General features: G+C 44.4%; 1 protein-coding gene and 1 long non-coding RNA gene across 2 annotated transcripts in view; one reads left to right on the top strand and one right to left on the bottom strand.

The window, feature by feature from the left end:
• TGM7 (transglutaminase 7) overlaps window positions 1–2,337 on the bottom strand; it is a 29,363-nt gene extending 27,026 nt beyond the window's left edge. The window contains exon 1 of the mRNA XM_058665969.1: window positions 2,257–2,337. Coding sequence (XP_058521952.1) covers window position 2,257 — 1 coding nt within the window. The 5' untranslated portion in view covers window positions 2,258–2,337. The remainder of the gene's footprint in view (window positions 1–2,256) is intronic.
• The window catches only part of LOC131480545 (uncharacterized), a 67,435-nt gene extending 60,003 nt beyond the window's left edge, over window positions 1–7,432 (top strand). Inside the window, exon 3 of the long non-coding RNA XR_009245612.1 lies at window positions 7,053–7,432. This is a non-coding gene — a long non-coding RNA (uncharacterized LOC131480545). The remainder of the gene's footprint in view (window positions 1–7,052) is intronic.
• Window positions 7,433–19,123: the final 11,691 nt, after the last annotated feature.

Genomic DNA, 19,123 nt, shown 5'->3' with positions numbered 1-19,123 from the left:
TAAAGATCCTGCAGTCACTCCAAACACAACATGTTCAAGATTCTCCTCCTTGTCTCCATCCACCTGCCCCCAATTCATATTACTTCTTGATCCTCCTTATAAATATTATGAAAAGTCAACAGTTGTTTAAATCTACTCTTTGCAGGTTATGTGGCCAAATGGTCAGAGCATAGGTTCCTGGTTCAGGACCCTGCTCTGATCCCTCTGAGCTTTGCTACTCACTTGACTGTGAGTTAGATTAGTTTTCTGTCATACAAAATAATGACAAGGTGTAATTCCTGAGTTTACTTTGAGAACTTAATAGATGTTTGTGGAAGCCACAAATATTAGCCCAGTCTCATTGGAAGTGATGGCAGTAATGAGAATGTGAGATTGGTGTTGAGTGAAAGAATATTTGCCAAGACTTGTTGCTAAATTGTCTAAGGAGACATTCATGCTCAAGGAAAATTTGGCATGGTCCACAGCCCAGCCTCATTCTCAATTGTTCTGGCCAATGTTCCCAGCTTGATTGTTCTTAGGAGAATGAAGACATTAAAGTCAATATAAATTGATTAGTTCTACTTAAAACTCACCAAATAGCATTACAGATCCCATCCTTTTTTAAAAAAAGATTTATTTAATTTTATTGTAAAGTCAGATATATAGAAAGGAGGATAGACAGAGAGAAAGATCTTCCATCTATTGATTCACTTCCCAAGCAGCCGCAATGGCCAGAGCTGTGCCAATCTGAAGCCAGGAGCCAGGAGACTTTTCTGGGTCTCCCACATGGGTGCAGGGTCCCAAGGCAACAGCTTACACTGTCCACACATTATGCCACCTTATTTTTCACTGACCGTATCTACAGCCATAACTCCTACAACTCCCCCTCTCACTTCTTTTTTGAGCTTTTGCTGCTTTGCCAGTTAGATTCCCAAAGGAAAGTCTTCCCTTGGATGAGAGTTTGATTGACTCAGTTATCAAAATGCCTGTGTTCCCTATCAGAGTGTCTGGGTTCAGTTTGCAGCATTGGTTCCCGATCTCAGCTTCCTGCTAGTGCAGATCCCGGAAGGCAGCAGGTGCTAGCTCAAGTCATTGGATCTCTGCCACTCTTGTGGAAGACCTTGATTGAGCTCTGGGTTCCTGGACTAGAACTGACCCAACCCTGGACAGTGTAGGCATTTGGGAAGTCAGTCAATCAGCAGATAGGAGTTCTTTCTAGCTATCTCTTTTTTATGATAATTATTTTTATTTTTGATGATTTTTCCATAGTTGATTAGGGTGACAAGGGTAAAGGGCTACAGGAAGGTGGGTGAGATCATCATTTCCACATTCTCCTTTTTTCCTTCCTGCATCTGGGGAAGAGAAACGATTAGGGGAGAAACCACACCCAGCCTCCCAAATGCCTCGGTACCCTGAGATGGAGGACAGTCACCTGACACCACCCCAGGGTCCTCAACGTGGGGCATGGTCTGAAGGTCCTGCTGAAGATGTTTTGATAGTTTAACTGTTCTGAATTACTGCCTTACTATTCAACCCACACACGTGCCAGTGGATGCCACTCTCTGTCTAGCCATGTCTGCCCCAGTCCTGGTTCTCATGCTCACCAATCAGAGTGGCAACCCAAGAGGGAGGTGCTTACTATTTCCCTACTGGGCCCTCTCCCACTCCCAGGTCTTGCATTCTCGAGGTGGTTCTGCAGTTTAACTTGACAGAATTTGCCCCCCGTGCCAGCATCTGCCAGCTGGTGCTGTGGCAAAGCCCAACCAACCCACACCCAATCTGGCTTATGCACATGCACCAGTAGGAACAGTCAACCCAGCCTGGCTTTCTGTCTATCTCTTTTTCATTATCTTTTTTTCTCTCTCTGTCTTGAATAAATAAAGGAAAAGAAAAAGAGAGAATTAAAATAACACAAGAGAAATAAATTGTAAAAAAAAAAAAAAAGAAAGAAAGAAAAAGGTCTTCCCATAAGACTTTCCCTTTCCTGACAGCTTTTTCTGCTCTCTGTTTTGTTTAGCCGAAGTTATCATTTCCCCAGCAAAGTTTATCCCAGCCCCCTTGAGGTTCCCATATTGACTTTCTTGGAACACAGCACTCATCAGACTCTCAAAGATCAGATCATTTGTGTACTTTTCTTCCCTGCTATCTTTCCTGTCTTTGATGTGTTCACTCAGAGGAATCTTACCTCAGCCGACAAAATATACATCTGATGTGCTAGAGTATTTGGATTCCAACACTCGGAGTCCCCTGCCCTCGAGAATCCCCAGGACTGCTTACTTCTGTCCAGGATCAGGTCAGCTCTCTCCACCAGCAGGTGACAGGCTCCACCGGGCTAGATGCTCCTGGCCTGGGAAGTTTACAGTGGCCTTTGGTTATGTAGCCAGGAAGGTGGGGCAGGCGGAGTTAATGACATCAGCCCCACCCTCTGTCTTGGATCAGCTCCTGAGCCCCTGCTGTTGTGTCTTGGTTCTTCCCCTTCCCAGTGGTAACCTGCCTATTGGTCCTCAGTGTTGGTACCGCTGGTTCTCAAACTTGGTTTGATAGCCAAACAAACAAACAAACAAACAAAAAACCAACACAAGGAGAGTGGTTATGTTGATCTTCCAGTTTCTGTCTTCTCCACCCTCGAACACTTTGGCTCCCTGAAATTGATGGAGGACAAGTATAGGAGGTGTAATGCCCAGTTTCTCCATCTAAAACCTGAAGCAAGGGCACTGTGTAATTCTGCTATGGGGCTTGTCTTGGTAGATGCTCTCATAATTTGTAGACATTTCACTCATTTGCTCCACAAAGATTTATTAAGGATTTGTCATGTGCTGGACACAGTTCCAGATTCTGCAGATACAGTTGAAAAGATTTTCGTTCTCTGAGAAAAGTGCGTTTAACATGATATTATGGGAAATGTGGCTTACATGGTATATTCAGAATTCTCCCTTGCAGGGTTCCCTTGGAGGATATTCAAAGAGATGGACATTATTGAGGCAATTTAGGTGCAGGTGCAGCAAACAGCTGGAGGACTTTGGCCTGAAGGAGATGTAGCTCATGAGATACAGTGAACCTCAGAGAGCAGCCATTGCAAACTGAGTCCTCACAAGAATGAGATGTGCTGATTTAGGACCAAATGGATGGCACCATACATTCTCAGGTTGACTTAGCAACCCTAGAGATTTCCCTAAACAGCCCCTGGGGAGAGCACATGGTTATTAATAAAGAGTTGCTGTGGACCCAGCATGGTAGCCTAGTGGCTAAAGTCCTTGCCTTGTATGCATGTGTCCCGGCTGCCCAGCTTCCCATCCAGCTTTCTGCTTGTGGCCTGAGAAAGAAGTAGAGGATGGCCTAAGGTCTTGGAACCCTCCACCCATGTGGGAGACTTGGAAGAAGTTCTTGGCTTCAGATTGGCTCAGCTTCAGCAATTGCGGCCACTGGGGGAGTGAATCAGTGGATGGAAGATCGCTCTGTCTCTCCTTCTCTCTGTAAATCTAACTTTCCAATAAAAATAAATCTTAAAAAAAGTTTCTGTACCCAATCCCAGTGAGGGCTAAACTCATGAACAAGAGCTGCTGCTGTTTCCAAGAGGATAATTCTACAATTCCAGATGGGTTTCTGGAGTGGCTTCTTTGAGAATGAGCCTCTAAAGTTTAAACACAGAAATCTTTAATGGATTCATTCAACAAACTTTTTTAATATTAAATTTTTATTTATTTGAAAGGCAGAATGGCTGAAGCTGAGATTGGGAAAGCAGAGAGAGTGAGCTTCCATGCAGTGGTTGTATTCCTTAAAGGACCACAGAAGGCTGAGCCAGGTTGAAGCCAGGAGCTCCCATGTGGATAGTGCTATGACTGTTTTCTGCTTTCCCAGGTGCATTAGCAGAGAGCTAGACTGGAAGTGAAGCAGCTGAGACCTGAAAAGGCACCCTTATGGGATACTGGCATTGCAGGCAGTGGGTTACCCTCCAGTTACACCACAATGCCATCCCTTAATCAAATGCTTTTATTGAGTCTTCCCTCAGCTGAGTGAGCATGACACTCAGCTTGATCCTGAAGGAACTTTAGAAAACAACAGACATCATCCCTGTACTTGTGGAGTTTATAATCCACCAGGAGATGCAGGCATCTCATAATTTGTTCCAAAGTTCAATGGAGCAAGTTCAGATTGTTCTACAACGATGTCTCAACAGGGCTAGGCTGAACTGGGGAAGCTGGAAGGGGCAGGAAGGCTCTTATGGGAATGATCTTTGACTTTGTTTAGAAAAACTAGAAGTTCTGAGAATGAAAAGATGATGCTGAGTGGTGAGGAGGGTCCCTTGCATAGGGAAGAGCCGTGTAAACCCTCTGGAGTGGATAGAAGCAGGTGTAATTCTCTTCAGTCAGCTGACTCAAGTGCCTTGGACCAAGGGAAGTGCAGGCTGAAGAAAACACAAGCTAGGGATTTTGTTTTCCTAAAAACAATGGGAAATCATTGGAAGTTTTGAGTAAAGTGGTAAAGTGTCAGGTTTGTGCTTGAAAAGATCACTCTGACTTTTGTGTGCAGGATGGATGGGGAGACATTCCTGCAGTTATCCAGATAAGAAGCAGTGGAAACCTGGCCCAGGAGGTGTCATTAGAGATATCCTCAGTAGAAGGTTCTAGAGGCCTTTGATGAAAGCAAAATGACAGGTAGAATGACCAATTGGTTGTATGGATGTGGGAGTGGGTGTCACAACTCCTAAGGCCCCTTACTTTAGGGTGATGTTTTTCTCTAAAATGGGAAACACTGGTTGAAGACCATGTTTGGCGAGTGAGGGAATCAGGTCTTAGGTCAGGTTAAGGATTTGTAGTTGACTTTAAAATTAAAATGGAGAGGCTGTATCCTATATGACCACTAGTTCAAATCCTGGCTGCTCTGGGCTTTGGCCTGGCCCAGTCCTGGAAGCTTTGGCCATTTGGGGAGTAAACCACTTGATGGAAGATCCATTCTCTCTCTCTCTCTCTCTTTCCCTCTCCCCCTCTAATTCTTCCTTTCAAATAAATAAATAATTCTTAGGGGAAAAAAATGAGACATAACAGAGGTTGATTAGGCTATTGAATAAGTGAACCTGGAGCATAGAGGAGAAGTCTGGGTTGGAGACATGAGTAGACAGTCCCCGAAGCCAAGGGTTTGCATGGGAGCTTCCAGAGGAATGTTCCAGCATGAAGGGGAAGAAGTGAGAGCCTAGACAGACCCTTGAGAGGCTCCAGCATTTAAAGTTGGGCAGAGGAGGATTGAGGAGGCGATGGAGACTGAATGACAGCCAGAAAGATAGGAGGAAATCAGGAGTGATTGTCCCAGGAAGCCAAAGACACACTATTTTTCAAAGCCGAGAGTTTTTATTGACTTAAAATGCCATCAATCATATAGCAAAGTCTGAAAACATCCATTTGCTTGTGGCATGGAGATTGTTGATATCTTAGTGGTAGAGGTGATGTGATGATGGCAGGGAAGAAAAAGAGAAAATCAAGGACCACATTGGTGAGGGGAAAATGTAGACAGTGAATTTAGAAAAAATGACTTCCTTTCCAAGCTTCATTTATTCTTTTTAAAGTAATCAATGTAGGGGAAAATTGAGAACACTGAGACAGAGGCCAGTTGATTTCCCAGGTATTAAAGTTCTATCAGATGAATAGTATGAAGATGCTAATGAACCAGAGCCTAGAACTGTCTTCAGAGAATGACTAAAATGGTAGGCCATGACTACAAAAAAATTTTTATTGGAGCAGGCATTGTGGTATAGCAGGTTAAGCCCCAACTGTAGCACCAATATCCCATATGGGTACAGGCTCAACTTCCAGTCCAGCTCCCTGCTAATGTACCTAGGAAAACAGTGGAAGATTGCACAAGTGCTTAGACTCCTGCATCCCAATGGGATACCTGAGGGAAACTCCTTGCTCCCAGCTTCAGCCTGGCCTAGCCCTGCCTGTTGTGCAGCCATTTGTGAAGTGAACCAACAAATAGAGACCATTCTTGTTCTGCCTCCCTGTATGTCCTCAATCTGAAACTCTACTTTTCTTTTTCTTTTTTAAAGGATTTACTTATTTTTATTTGAAAGGCTGATTTACAGAGAAGAAGAGATGGAAAGAAAGATCTTCCATCCACTGGTTCTCTCCCCAAATGGCTGCAACAGCTGGAGCTGAGCCAATCCAAAGCCAAGAGCCAGGAGCTTCCTCCAGGTCTCCCACATGGGTGCAAGGGCTTGTGCCATTTTTCACTGCTTTCCCAGCTCATAAGCATGGAACTAGATCTAGTCCTGGAGCAATCCCCGCTCATTATACTACTTTTCAAATTTGTGTGAAAGGTGGAGTTGTAGAGAGAGAAGGAGAGACAGAGAAAGATCTGGTTCACTACTTAAATGGCTTCAACTGCTGAGACTGGGTTGATCAAAGCCACAAGCCTGGAATTCTTTCGAGGTCTCCCAGGTGGGTGGCAGGGAGACATATACTTAAGTCATCTTCCACTGCTTTCCCAGGCACATTTGCAGGAGCTGGATCAGAAGTGGAGAAGCTGGGGATTGAAACATCTCTTGTATGGGATGCATGGTATTGCAGCATTGTCTTAACCCACTGCACCATAACCCTGGCCCCTTTACCTGAATTTTAAACTGGTTTTGGGAGAAAAGCGGGAGGAAGCTAATGAACGGAGTGAAAGTAGAGACCCTGGTCACCTGGACATTCTTAAACTGTGGGAGAAATTGAGTGGGTGAGCTGAACAATAGGAGATAGTGGTGGACAGGGAGAAATTAGGCTGTGGACAGTTACTTTCAAAAGAAATGAGACCATAACACTTTGAAGTTCAAGTGAGGATCTGACAGTGATAAGAATCCATCACTCTCCTGTTTCTCTCACCTACCCACCTACTTTCTGTTTCCCCGAGGCTGCCCCTGTGAAAACCAAGTATGTTCAAGACACATCTTGTGTTCCCATCTCAACTCCCCTCGGCCCACCTTTAACTCCAGCTGTTTTTGCCACAATCAGTGTGGCCTGATATTATACCTTTCTCCTGCTGTGCCATCTTCATTAGGAGCCCATTTTTCATTAGGAATCTGTTATTATTTTTCCCAGGGCATGTCTCATCTCTGAGCATTCACACATGTACAAATCTTGAAAGGGGAGAGGAATTAACACCCCAGGAGCAAACTGTGACCATTGAGACCAAGATCTGCTAAGGAAATCATCCTCTTCCTGGCCTCAGGCTGAGTAATTAAAAGGTATGTTTCTCCTTGCTCCCAAGAGGATCTTCCAAGTAGGACTGAGTTCCATTTTCCCATGGCAATGACCAATGTGATAACACATTTTTATTTCCTACTGTGCTAACATATAGCATGAAACCTAACATTTTAACAACTTTCTGTATTTGTCAGTGACATCTAGGACATGCATATTGTTTCCAACCACCACCGCTAGCAAGCTCCAGATCATTTTTGTCACCCCTTCCGCCTAAAAACCCCATGTCAATCAAGGTGTCACTTTCAATCCTTCCCTCTCCAACCCCTGGCAACCACTAATCTATCTTCTGTGTCTATGAGTTGGTCTATGCTGGTTAGTATATATAAGTGAAAACATGTGATATGTGCCCTTTTGTGAGTGGGATTCTTTTCGCTTAATACCATGTTTTCAGTTCATCCATGATGCCGCATGTCTCAGTACTCCATTCTTCTTCATGGCTGGAGAACATTCCATGGCATGGGTATGCCGCAATTTGTTGGTTTAATCTTGGGTTATCTCTGTCTTTTGGCTATGGCAAGCAGTTCTGCTCTGAAGGATAGCATATTTCTAAACTGTTTTTTTCTTCTTCGTTGTCAGCATGGAAGATAGAATGAGGTGGGGAGAACCTGAAGCCTTGTGTTCACTGCAGTAGTCAATGCACAAAGGTTCCTTGGAGATCTGCACTGAGGCTACAGGTGGAAAGAAGGTACTAGATTGAAGAGATAATTCAGAGTTAAAACCAACAGCATTTGATGACTCTGAGAGACAGAAGCCAGATGAACAATGCAGGGCAATGAGGGTGCTAATGGGATTTGAACTTAGAAGATCCTGCTTTTCAATTAGTTGCAATTTTTAAAATCCAATCTTGGATCATTTTGATAGCTAGGATATTGGAAAGTGTCCCAGAGAGATTATGTAACCTCCCACAGGTCATCAAGTGGTGGGCCCAGACTCTCAAATGTGTTCTCTTTCTGTGTCCATGAGGCTGCTGTCATGGATCTTGCCTTTTCCATACCCAGGAAAGGGGCACGTCCTATTTCCCCACAAGGACCATGGCACTCTGACCTCCTCTCTGGTTGCAGTACATGCCTGTACTCACCGAGTTCATTCCACCCAGCATTTCTGAGATGGTTTGGGCCATGGCCTGAATGCCCCCTCCAGCCTCTCCACAGACAAAGGGATAGGAAGCACCTTCCGTCCAGGATTCTATGTCCCCTGAGTTCTTGAGACAGGCTGTGGGATCCCCACCCCATGAACACACCAGTCTCCTGCCTGCTGTTTGGGGGAAGGTTCAGCAAACGTGCGGAATGAACCCAAGCAACTCCTTGAGCAACTTTGACACATGAGGAAAAGCCTCTGGACCAGGTGATGAAAGGTTTACTCAGAAGCTCACAGAAAAGCAGATTGAGCTAATCCTGCATTGGTCTTTGGCGTCGTTAACAATTTTTCTGGCATGAATTCTCCTTGGTTGGGACAGGCTTTGGGAAAAAAAAAAATCATTAAAGCCGGGTGTGGCTGTTCTTCAACTCTTGGCTGACAAGGCCTTGCATCTAGGCCAGGAGCCAAGCTGGAGTTTAAGGCTGGGAATGTGGCTAAGCCACGGTTTTGGCACTTTCACCAGGAGACCTGCATGAGGACAGAAGCTTTAGTTCCTGAAGTATGTCAGTGTGGGGGTCAGGGAAGGGGTTACACAAACATCTTTTCTCCTTCCATGGAGTTTCCAACTTTCCCCCAATTCACTGTCTTTGACTCCATAAATTGTTACAGCAGAATCCGTGCAATGGAGTTTCTGGCCGAAAGCCGGGGGGGTGGGCGGGGGTGTTGGCAGAACGGAGTGGGAAGCCCCTTTCCTTGTAAGCACAACGTCCTGAAAGGGGGCAGCTGAACCATGTTTGCAAATGAGACAAGGTGCCCAAGAATGTCCATGATTTCAGCAATAGCAGGCTGAGGTGGCTGAGTTGCTGAGTATAAGTGACCTGGGGTACCTAAATAGCTAGTTTCAGACTAAGTGAGCTGGAAGTTTCATGCAAACCCCAATGTGATGCTATTTTCCGTCCATCAAAATGTTCCTTTTCCCAGGATGCACTTGTTTCATGTGGGATCTAGAAGGGGAAGAGACCAAGAAACTATCAGAAAATTCCCAGCTGGCTTCACTTGTATCATGGCACCACTCCCTACTTTGTAAAAGAGATCAGAGGTGGGGAGAGTCCTCTCTTACCATGGAGCACAGTTAGAGATACTGCACAGGCTTTTCTCTCTTGCTCAACACCCCACCCAGGAAACTCTCTGGCCCACTCATGACAGTCATTTCTCACTGTGGGGCAGCCCACGCTCATGTGTACATGATGCTTTCTCTTTCACTGTTCCTATCTGTGCACCTACAGAAACATTTTCACCTGGAAATCTTGTCCCTGAGAGAGACAGGAACGTGAAACAGAACTTAAAACACACCCATGCCCACAAGATCATATGCTTAAATTCAAGACAGAAGCTCTTCCTACTTCCCTGTAAGCCAGAGAATCACACAGATCCCTTGAAAATGACAGTCACCTGGTGACTTTAGGCAGGCTCATTCCTCCCGTGTGGGTGGTTGTCCTAGGATCTAGCAGTGCCCACTCCATTTCTCACTCTGTAGTCTATAGTTTACTGATAGGGACAAGACACTGAACAGAGTCTGGTTTCTGTGCCACTTGGTAGGGCAGCAGCAATATTGCAGTATGAGAGAATGATTTCCAGGCCAGAGGCTGCCCCCAAAATTGCTTTATTCCAATGAGCTTTCAGGCTAAGGACTGGGCACTCCTGGGGCAACCACCTGCTCTGTACTAACCCTAGGAAATACCACTCAAGTCTGTCATACTTTCAAGCTTGGTTGGTTGTTCTGGGTAAAAGGACAGTGGTTCCCATTCATGACGTGTGTTCAGCTGCTGTGACAGAAACCAGTGCCTTGATTATTTGATTTCAGTGTGGCATGAAATCATGAGCTTGTACAGGAAGCACAGGCAGCGGTCAGGGGTTAGGTAAGGTTAGTTCTCAGAGTCAACAGGAATGATCTCAGGTTTCTGGGTAGGCAGCGCAGGGCAGGGAGTTTTGCCAATTCAGGGGCAGGGCTGATGCCTCCTGTACTGCCAGTCTGACCAGCAGCTGTCCCTGAGGTATTTCTCTCAAGTTCCAGCTTGACTCTCACAGCTTGGCCCTGTAACATGTGATGGTAGCCGTGCTTCTAAGCACGATTTAGAGTAGTACTCTTGAATTTGAAACCACACCTCAAAGCTCGATACTGGATGACTGTAGGTTTGTCATTCCTGGGTTTGAATCCTATCTGACTAGCCTGTGTCCACGAATAAATAACATCCCCGCCTCTAAGTCTCAGACTCCTTGTTTTCTGAAGGGACATAGCAGTAGGACTTTTTTTGTAAAATTGTGAGGATCATAGGAGATAATGCAAGAAAAGCACATGGCTTGGTTCTGGGCAGAGTCAACTTTCTTTTTTTTTTTTAAGATTCATTTTAAAATTTTTATTGGAAATGCAGATATACAGAGAGGCAGATAGAGAGCAAGATCTTCCATCCATTTATTCACTCCCCAAGTGGCCTCAACGGCTGGAGCCGAGCTGATCTGAGGCCAGAAGCCCAGAGCCTCTTTCGGGTCTCCCACGTGGGTGCACGATTCCAAGGCTTTGGGCCATCCTTGACTGCTTTCCCAGGCCACAAGCAGGGAACTGGATGGGAAGTGGGGCTGCCGGGATTAGAACTGCCAGGATTAGATCCCATGTGGGATCCCAGAAGGTGCAAAGTGAGGACTTTAGCCACAGGCCACCATGGTGGGCGCAAAATTAATAAATCTTTAAAAAACAAAACAAGTAAGTCTTTTAAAAAATCTTTTTAAAAGATTTATTTGTTTATTTGAAATCAGAGTTATGCAGGAAATGGGTCGGGAGGTGGGGGAAGAGATATCTTCTATCTGCTGGTTCACTCCCCACATGACCATAATAGCCAGGGCTGCTCCAGGCTGAAGCCAAGAGCCAAGAACTTCCTCTGAGTCCCCCATGTGGTGCCCAAGAACTTGAACCCTACTCTGCTCTTTCTCTCAGGCGCATTAGCAGGGAGCTGGATGGGAAGTGAGCAGCTGGGACTGGAACTGGCACTTATAAGGGATCCTAACTTTGTAGGTGATGGTTTCTTTTTTTTATTATTTATTTTATTACAAAGTCAGATATACAGAGAGGAGGAGAGACAGAGAGGAAGATCTTCCGTCCGATGATTCACTCCCCAAGTGAGCCACCATGGCCGGTGTTTCGCCGATCCGAAACCGGGAACCAGGAACCTCCTCTGGGTCTCCCACGTGGGTGTAGGGTCCCAAGTCTTTGGGCCATCCTCGACTGCTTTCCCAGGCCACAAGCAGGGAGCTGGATGGGAAGTGGAACTGCTGGGATTAGAACTGGCGCCCATATGGGATCCTGGTGCATTCAAGGCAAGGATTCTAGCCGCTAGGCCATGCTGCCAGGCTCTGTAGGTGATGATTTTACCAACTATGCCACAATGTTGGCCTATGCTTAAAAATCTTATTTCTGTCCTCTTTTTTGTCCTTCCTTATTGTAGCCTGTGGCTAGTACTACAGAAGTGTACCAATTGCTAGTGTATTTCATTTTCTATCGTCTCATTCCATTTTTGGGATAGTTCATCTTCTGTTCTCAGATAGTTATCTATAGTATTTACCTCAGCAAACTCCTCAAGGCTTTTTGAGGAATGAAGGAGACAGGACTATGGCTTGTTTGATCTGATAAGTAAAATAGCATGAAGGTGAGTATGGCCTAGTAGCTTAGATGCCAATTAAGATACCTGCATCCTGTGTCTGATTGCCTGGGTGTGAGTCCTGACTTTGACTTCCAATTCCATTTTCCCTCTAATGCAGATCCTAGGATATAGCAAAGGATGGCTCAAGTTATTCCGTTTCTGATACCCACAGGGGAGTCTTGGATTGAGTTGCAGGCTTCCGCCTGGCTCAACACTACTGCCCCCAAGCATGGGGTGTGGCAGGGGATAACCTATCTTCTGAAAAATACCGTGGACCTGGCGCTGCGGGCAGGTGGCTAAGGTCCTCGCCTTACATGCCTGGGATCCCATGTGGGCACAGGTTCATACCTTGGCTGATCCACTCCCCTTCCAGCTCCATTCTTGTGGCCTGGGAAAGCAGTAGAGGCCATGGAGGGCTGCAGCTGTGCGGGAGACCTGGAAGAAGCTCCAGACTCCTGGCTTTGGATCAGCTCAGCTTCAGCCATTGTGGCTATTTGGGGAGTGAACCAGCAGTTGGAAGATCTTGCTCTCTGTGTCTCCTCCTCTCTGTGTATCTGACTTTCCAATAATAAATAGATAAATATTTTTTTAAAAAGTAAGAAAAGACTGAGACAGGGGCTGCCCCCATGGCTCATTAGGCTAATAGTCCACCTTCAAGTGCCAGCATCCTATATGAGCACCAGTTCATGACTCAGTTGCTTAACTTCTAATCCAGATCCCTGCTTATGGCCTGGGAAAGCAATGAAAAATGACCTAAGGCATTGGACCTCTGTACCCATGTGGGTGAACTGGAAGCATCTCCTGATTCCTAGCTTCGGATTGGATCAGCACTGGCCATTGTGGCCAGAGGATGGTATGAATGGAATAGTCAAACTTAAGCCATTGCCAGGATGATTTGCTCATCTTGTTTCTTAAACAACAATTTATATTTCCAACTCAGCCCTTTCTTATTTGCTACTCCCATCCTGGTGTTCGGTCTGGATATTTACATAAGAAGGAAAAAAGAAATTGATGAATATAAAGGATGAGTGGGAAGTTCAAAAATAGATATGTGAGCAAGTGAATCTTCACCCCAAAGATGACAAGTCCGGTCTGAACTCCTCATCTCTCACACCGTATCTCAGGCAGCTACCCCCATTGCAGCTGGTAGATGTTGCAGCGTTCCAGTTCCACTCAGTTCCACTGAGTTGTGTTCCTCTGTATCCTTCCTGTATCCTGCCAGTTAGGAAATTCCGTTGGCTCTGCCCTCAGCACATGCTCTACATCCCACTGTTTCTCACATCTCCAGTAAAATCTACATATCATGCTTCATCTTGATTACCACAGTGATCTTCCTAAAGCCTCTTGAATTACCACCACATAGTCTTCCCTTCCACTCAACTTCAATTTTTTTTAATTCTTACTTTATTTTGATAATTTTTACGTAGTTGATTAGGGTACAAAGGGTCTCACTCAACTTTTAAAAGCCAAAGTTCTTGGGCCAGTGAGATAGCCTAGTGACTGAACCCTGCACCCCTGTGGGGGACTTGGAGGAGGTTCCTGGGTGCTTGCTTCAGATAGGCTTACCTCAGGCCATTGCAGTACTTGGGGAGTGAATCAACAGATGGAAGGTCTTACTCTGTATTTCCTTGTTTCTGTATGTCTGCCTTTTCTTTTTTTTATATCTGCCTTTTCAATAAAAATAAATAAATATATTTTTTTAAAAAAGCTAATGTTCTCTTCATTAAAAAAAGATTTTATTAGGGCTGGCATTGTGGTGCAGCGAGTAAAGTTGTAGCCTGTGATACCAGCATTACATATAACTATGGGATCAAATCTTGGTTGTCCATTTATGATTCAGCTCCCTGCTAAAGCCCTAAACAAAGCAGTGGTAGATGGCATAGTGCTTAGGCCCCTGCCACCCGTGTGGGAACACCAGAAGTTCTGATATCTGGGAAATGTACCAGCAGATCGAAGATCTCTCTCTCTCTTTCTTTCTGTAACTCTGAATTTCAAATGAATTCATTTTAAAAAGATTTATTTTTTTATTGGAATGTCAGATATACAGAGAAGAGGAGAGACAAAGAGGAAGATCTTCCATCTGATGATTCACTCCACAAGTGGCCTCAATAGCCAGAGTGGAACTAATCTGAAGCCAGGAGCCCAGAACCTCTTCCAGGTCTCCCATGTGGGTGCAGGGTCCGAATGCATTGGGCCGTCCTCGACTGCTTTCCCAGGCCACAAGCAGAGAGCTGGATGGGAAGTGGAGCTGCCAGGATTAGACCTGCCAGGATTAGATTCCATATGGGATCCTGGCACATGCAAATTGAGGACTTTAGCCACTAGTCTACCGTGCCGGGCCTGATTTATTTTATTTTTATATGAAAGGCAGAACTACAGAAAGAAGGAGAGACAGGGAAAGGCATTCTATCCACTGGTTTACTCTCCAGATGGCTTCAATGGCTGGAGCAGAGTTTAGCTGAAGTCTCCCACATGGATACGAGGCATAAGGATTTGGGTCATTTTCCTGCTTTCCCAGGCCATAAGCAAGGGAGCTGGGTTGGAAGTATAGCAGCTGGGACATCAACTGGCACCCATGTAGGATTCCAGAGCTGCAGGTGGCTACACGTTGGCGCCGTCCCCCAGAAAAGTAGTCTTCATAAACAGGTACATCCAGCCATCCTGGTCTGTATATCTGTCAGCCTCTGCAGGACACCATTCCTGGATGAAATCATCTAGTGAAATCTAGTTGGAAATCTGTCCAACTTTCCAACAGTGATATCACAGAACTAGTCAGAAAGCTGGTAGCCGGAATCTAAGATTGCTTGCCTGACCTGGTTCTGGTTGGCCACTCCAGGGTTGTCCCTCTCGCAGGTGTTCAAGACATTGTCAATCACTGCTGTTACTTCCACATGCCAACCATACTCTCCAACTCAATACATGATTATGAATGCCCTGGGGTAAACGGAGTTAATGTGCCCCTGGACAAGGCCTGCTGAGGCTTGTCCTGGGTCACCAGCTTCCTGTCCACAGGAAGCTCTGGTCCCACAGTGTGTTGCCAGGGTGGTAGCAGTAAGTGGTCACAAAGGACTGGGCTGGGGACTGCAGTGACTTGAGTCTGGTCTTTAATCCCTCTTGAATATATGCTTGTAATTGGTGAGAAAGAGAGCTGACATCATTTTTCACCAAGCAAAAGGTCCCACACCAAATACTGTGGAGTCCAGCCTTTCCTCACTGGTTTCACCAACCTACTTCACTTCTCCACCAACCTACTTCTGGATTAGTTGCTCCTTTGATCCATTTGTCTGTTCTGGCACTGGTATTAAGTTATTTTTAATTATTATGACTTTATATTTTAACTTTTCTGATGGTGATCTTGGACCTTAACATTATATCTCAGTACTCATTTATTACTAATTTTAGCACAATTCAACTCTGTATTCATGTGGCGGCTATTTATTGAGCATCTGTTATGTGTTACGCAATGGTAATAGAAATATTGCTAACTAACTCAGTTGTTCAAATGTAAATTAATAAATTTGGATTTTTGCTTTAAAAAGAAAGATTTGTTTATTAATTTGGAAGGCAAAGTTACGGAGAGAGGGAGAGAGAAACAGATCAATTTTCCATCTCCTGGCTCACTCCCCAAGTGACTGCAATGGCTGTAGCTGGCCCAATCTACAACCAGGAGCTTCCTCCTGGTTGCCCATGTGGGTGTGTTGGGTCATCCTGCACTGTTTTTTTTTTTTTTTTTTTTTTTTTTCAGGCACATTGCACATTAGCAGGGAGATGGATTGGAAGTGGAACAGCCAGGACTCAAGCCAACATCCCTATGAAATGCCAGTTTCACAGGTTATGGCTTAATCCATTTTACCAATTACTGTTTTCTCGGTTGATGGATTTTTTGGGGGGAAGGAGGAAGGTGGAAGAGAAAAGTGACTGGTGATATATTTTCCTAAATACTTTGTGGATTAAGTTGCTGCTGTCTTCATAAACAAAAAGGATCAGCTTTGCTAAGTTTTTCTGAAGTGACTTCTAAATATGAGGTTGGAATTACAGTGGAAAGCCTAAAAATGTGGTCCAAGGCTAGAGAACAAGAAAAAGCAGAATGTCATGTAACTCCTAAAACTCAATCTTATTACAACTTAGTCTGCGTACTAGTTGTCAAATGACCTTTCACATAAAAATTAGGACAGGGTCTTTCTTCATCCTTTATTTAATTTACCTTGAGAGTCACACAACCAAGTCATAACCAGTGAAGCATCACAACATGGCAGAAAGATCCTACATGTGTGTGTTCAAAGGCTATTTAGTTGCATATTCCCACTTCCTCAGATTAGCCTTTTGGCAAAGTTTGCTCATTACATCTCCAAAGTATATGGAGTGAAAGAAGATGAGCATCAGCTAGAATCTGCAATATGAGAAGGTGTGTAAAGCTGGGAACGACACCAGGAAGTCTATCACCTTTACTGAGGTCATGGCACTTGATTTAAAAGACTCTTAAACATGGGCGGGTGTCTGGCGTGTTAAGACACAAGTTGGGAAACCAAAATCCCTTATCAGAGTCCCTGGGTTCCTGTAAATAAAATTAAAAAGAATAGATTTCATAAGCAGAGTGTCTTTAAAACTTCAATGGTGTACAGGAATTATAGAAGTCTTTTACATCTATAATGGAAGGCATTGTAGTAACTTTCAGAGCTAGTCTATTTGAGTGTCAAAATGTAAGTATTCATTAAGCATTATCATGTTGAAAGACAGAAAAGTGAATCAGGCAGATACAATTCCCTCCTGAAGCCAAGGAACTCTGCCTTCTCAACCAGTACTTTTTTCCATCAGTGTCCAAGACAGGTAATCTTATAGCTGACCCTGAGGAGGACACATCTTCCTGTTTTTTTTTTTTTAAGATTTATTTATTTTTATTGGAAAGGCAAATATACAGAGAGGAGGAGAGATAGAGAGGAAGATCCCCCGTCCGATGGTTCACTCCCCAAGCAGCCGCAACGGCCGGTGCTGAGCCAACCCGAAGCCAGGAGCCAGGAGCCAGGAGTTCTTCTGGGTCTCCCTCGCGGGTGCGGGGTCCCAAGGCTTTGGGCCATACTCAACTGCTTTCCCATGCCACAAGCAGGGAGCTGGATGGGAAGTGGGGATGCCAGGACTAGAACTGGCGCCCATATGGGATCCTGGTACGCTCAAGGCGAGGACTTTAGCCACTATGCTTTCACACCGGGCCCTGGTTTGTTGCATAATGATTGGCATCTAAGGATAGCTCAGCCTACTCTGAAACCGATTATGTTTCATAACTTCTGCCCTGCATATCCTTCTCTCTTCAAAAAGCAAATCCAAATGCCATTCGCCATGAGCTCTCTTGCCAGTCTAATACTATTTTACATCTTTTCCTCGTTACTGTAGACAAAATCTTGGCTTAAACTCAAACTAGATATTATTACATGATCCCTGTGATCATGAATTCACCTTAGCAGCCAGTTCTCTTATTTACACAACTCTCCAAAGAGCATGGACAACCCTCACACAGGCAGAGAGTGACTGGTTACACTTGCAGTTGCCATTGGAAATGTTTTCTGGAAGATGTCATAGGGAATGAATCCCGGAGGGGCCATGCATTGCTTGAAGCTGGGTATGGTGTTTCAAAATGTACGTGGAACAGACTTCAAAGTCTGAGATCACTAAAAGAGAAGATCAAAGGAATTCCTGACCGCGGTGGTACCTGACACATCCCATCACACTAAGATCACTATGAAGTGATTAAAGCTGCACAAAGATGAAAAATGGAATTTTCAGTTGTAAAAATCAGAAAGTACATAGAGCTCTGGCTTCAGGAGAGTTTTTCCTAGCACAGTTGATACTCATGGCTTCACCAGTATAGTACACTACTTTTGAGATTTTAACCCAAACTAGAGAGATTAAAATTAGGAAATTCTTTTCCTCCTCTAAATAACTTTTCCTGTTTAGGAAGAAATATAATTCTAAGAGGAAGAGACCTGTTCACTCTCATAGCTAGTATGAGAGTGAATAGTCAAAGGTGAAGTGGACAAATTATTCTCTAGTTTCAATTCTTAATCCAGTCCACCCCTCCAGCTGCTGCAGATTGTTATAAATGAAATTGGAATCCAGCATCGGTCAATACTGAGTGCCTCTCTCCTCTCCCCAGTGTGAATGTTACCAACCAAACTTCTAGGGCTTGGGGGCTAGTGTTAAGCTGTGGCCTATGTTGCTGGTGTTTTTTCAAGGCCCAGCAGCTCCACTTCCAATCCAGTTTCCTGTTAATGTGGCTGGGAAGATACCCTGAATATCTGGGCCCTTACCATGCCTATATAGGAGACCCAGAGGGAGTTCCAGGCTCCTGGTTTACACCTGGCCCAGTTCTGGCTATTGTGGCTGCTTAGAGGGGAGGTGAACCAATGGATAGAACATGTCTCTCCATAACTCTGGCTTTCAAGTAATAACATAAATCTCAAAACAACAACAACAAAAAATTTCTCAGACTCTAATGTAGGGATGGGGAAACTATTTTGGTCTGGCCTTGCTTGCCAAGGCAACTGCAGGTAGGATTTGAAATTCAGTAAATCTATTGCAGGCTAATTTTTCAGTTGATAATTTTGTATGACCTGTGAATGGGGTTATAAATATCTAATTGACCCTTGCAGAAAAAAATTGTTCCTTACCCCTGCCTAATGAATAGAACTGAGACATGAGTAGTTTCTTAACAGTTCTTCATGCAAATAAAGAGAGGTAAAGGGCATAATTAACTTGGTAATCACTTACAGAAAATGTGGGTAATGTTTATGGGACAAACAAGCCCAGTTACAACAGGATACCTTATTGGGCAGTGCTCAAGAGAAGAGGCACCGATATATTGTTTATTTAGATCTGGCACATCCATATTCTCCTCACTTTGTTCCTGAAAAGTAATGAAATTTTTCATTGTTGATGACTTGTTCTAAGCAGCAGCATCATAGGAGATATAATCTGGTCTTTAGAGTCAGATCTAGATTAGAATCCTGCTACTATCTTCTACATAACTAAAATACGTATGTAATCATAGGGCTCTGCTATGAACAGGTCCTTAAAGCTCAGGGTAGCTGGGTTGAACACAGAGAATTATAAAGCAATCCTCCCCTTAGCGCTGCCATATTT

The sequence above is a fragment of the Ochotona princeps genome, chromosome 6 (genome assembly GCF_030435755.1).
Source record: "Ochotona princeps isolate mOchPri1 chromosome 6, mOchPri1.hap1, whole genome shotgun sequence".
In the NCBI taxonomy this organism is placed as follows: domain Eukaryota; kingdom Metazoa; phylum Chordata; class Mammalia; order Lagomorpha; family Ochotonidae; genus Ochotona; species Ochotona princeps.
This window is presented reverse-complemented; position numbering and strand designations above follow the sequence as displayed.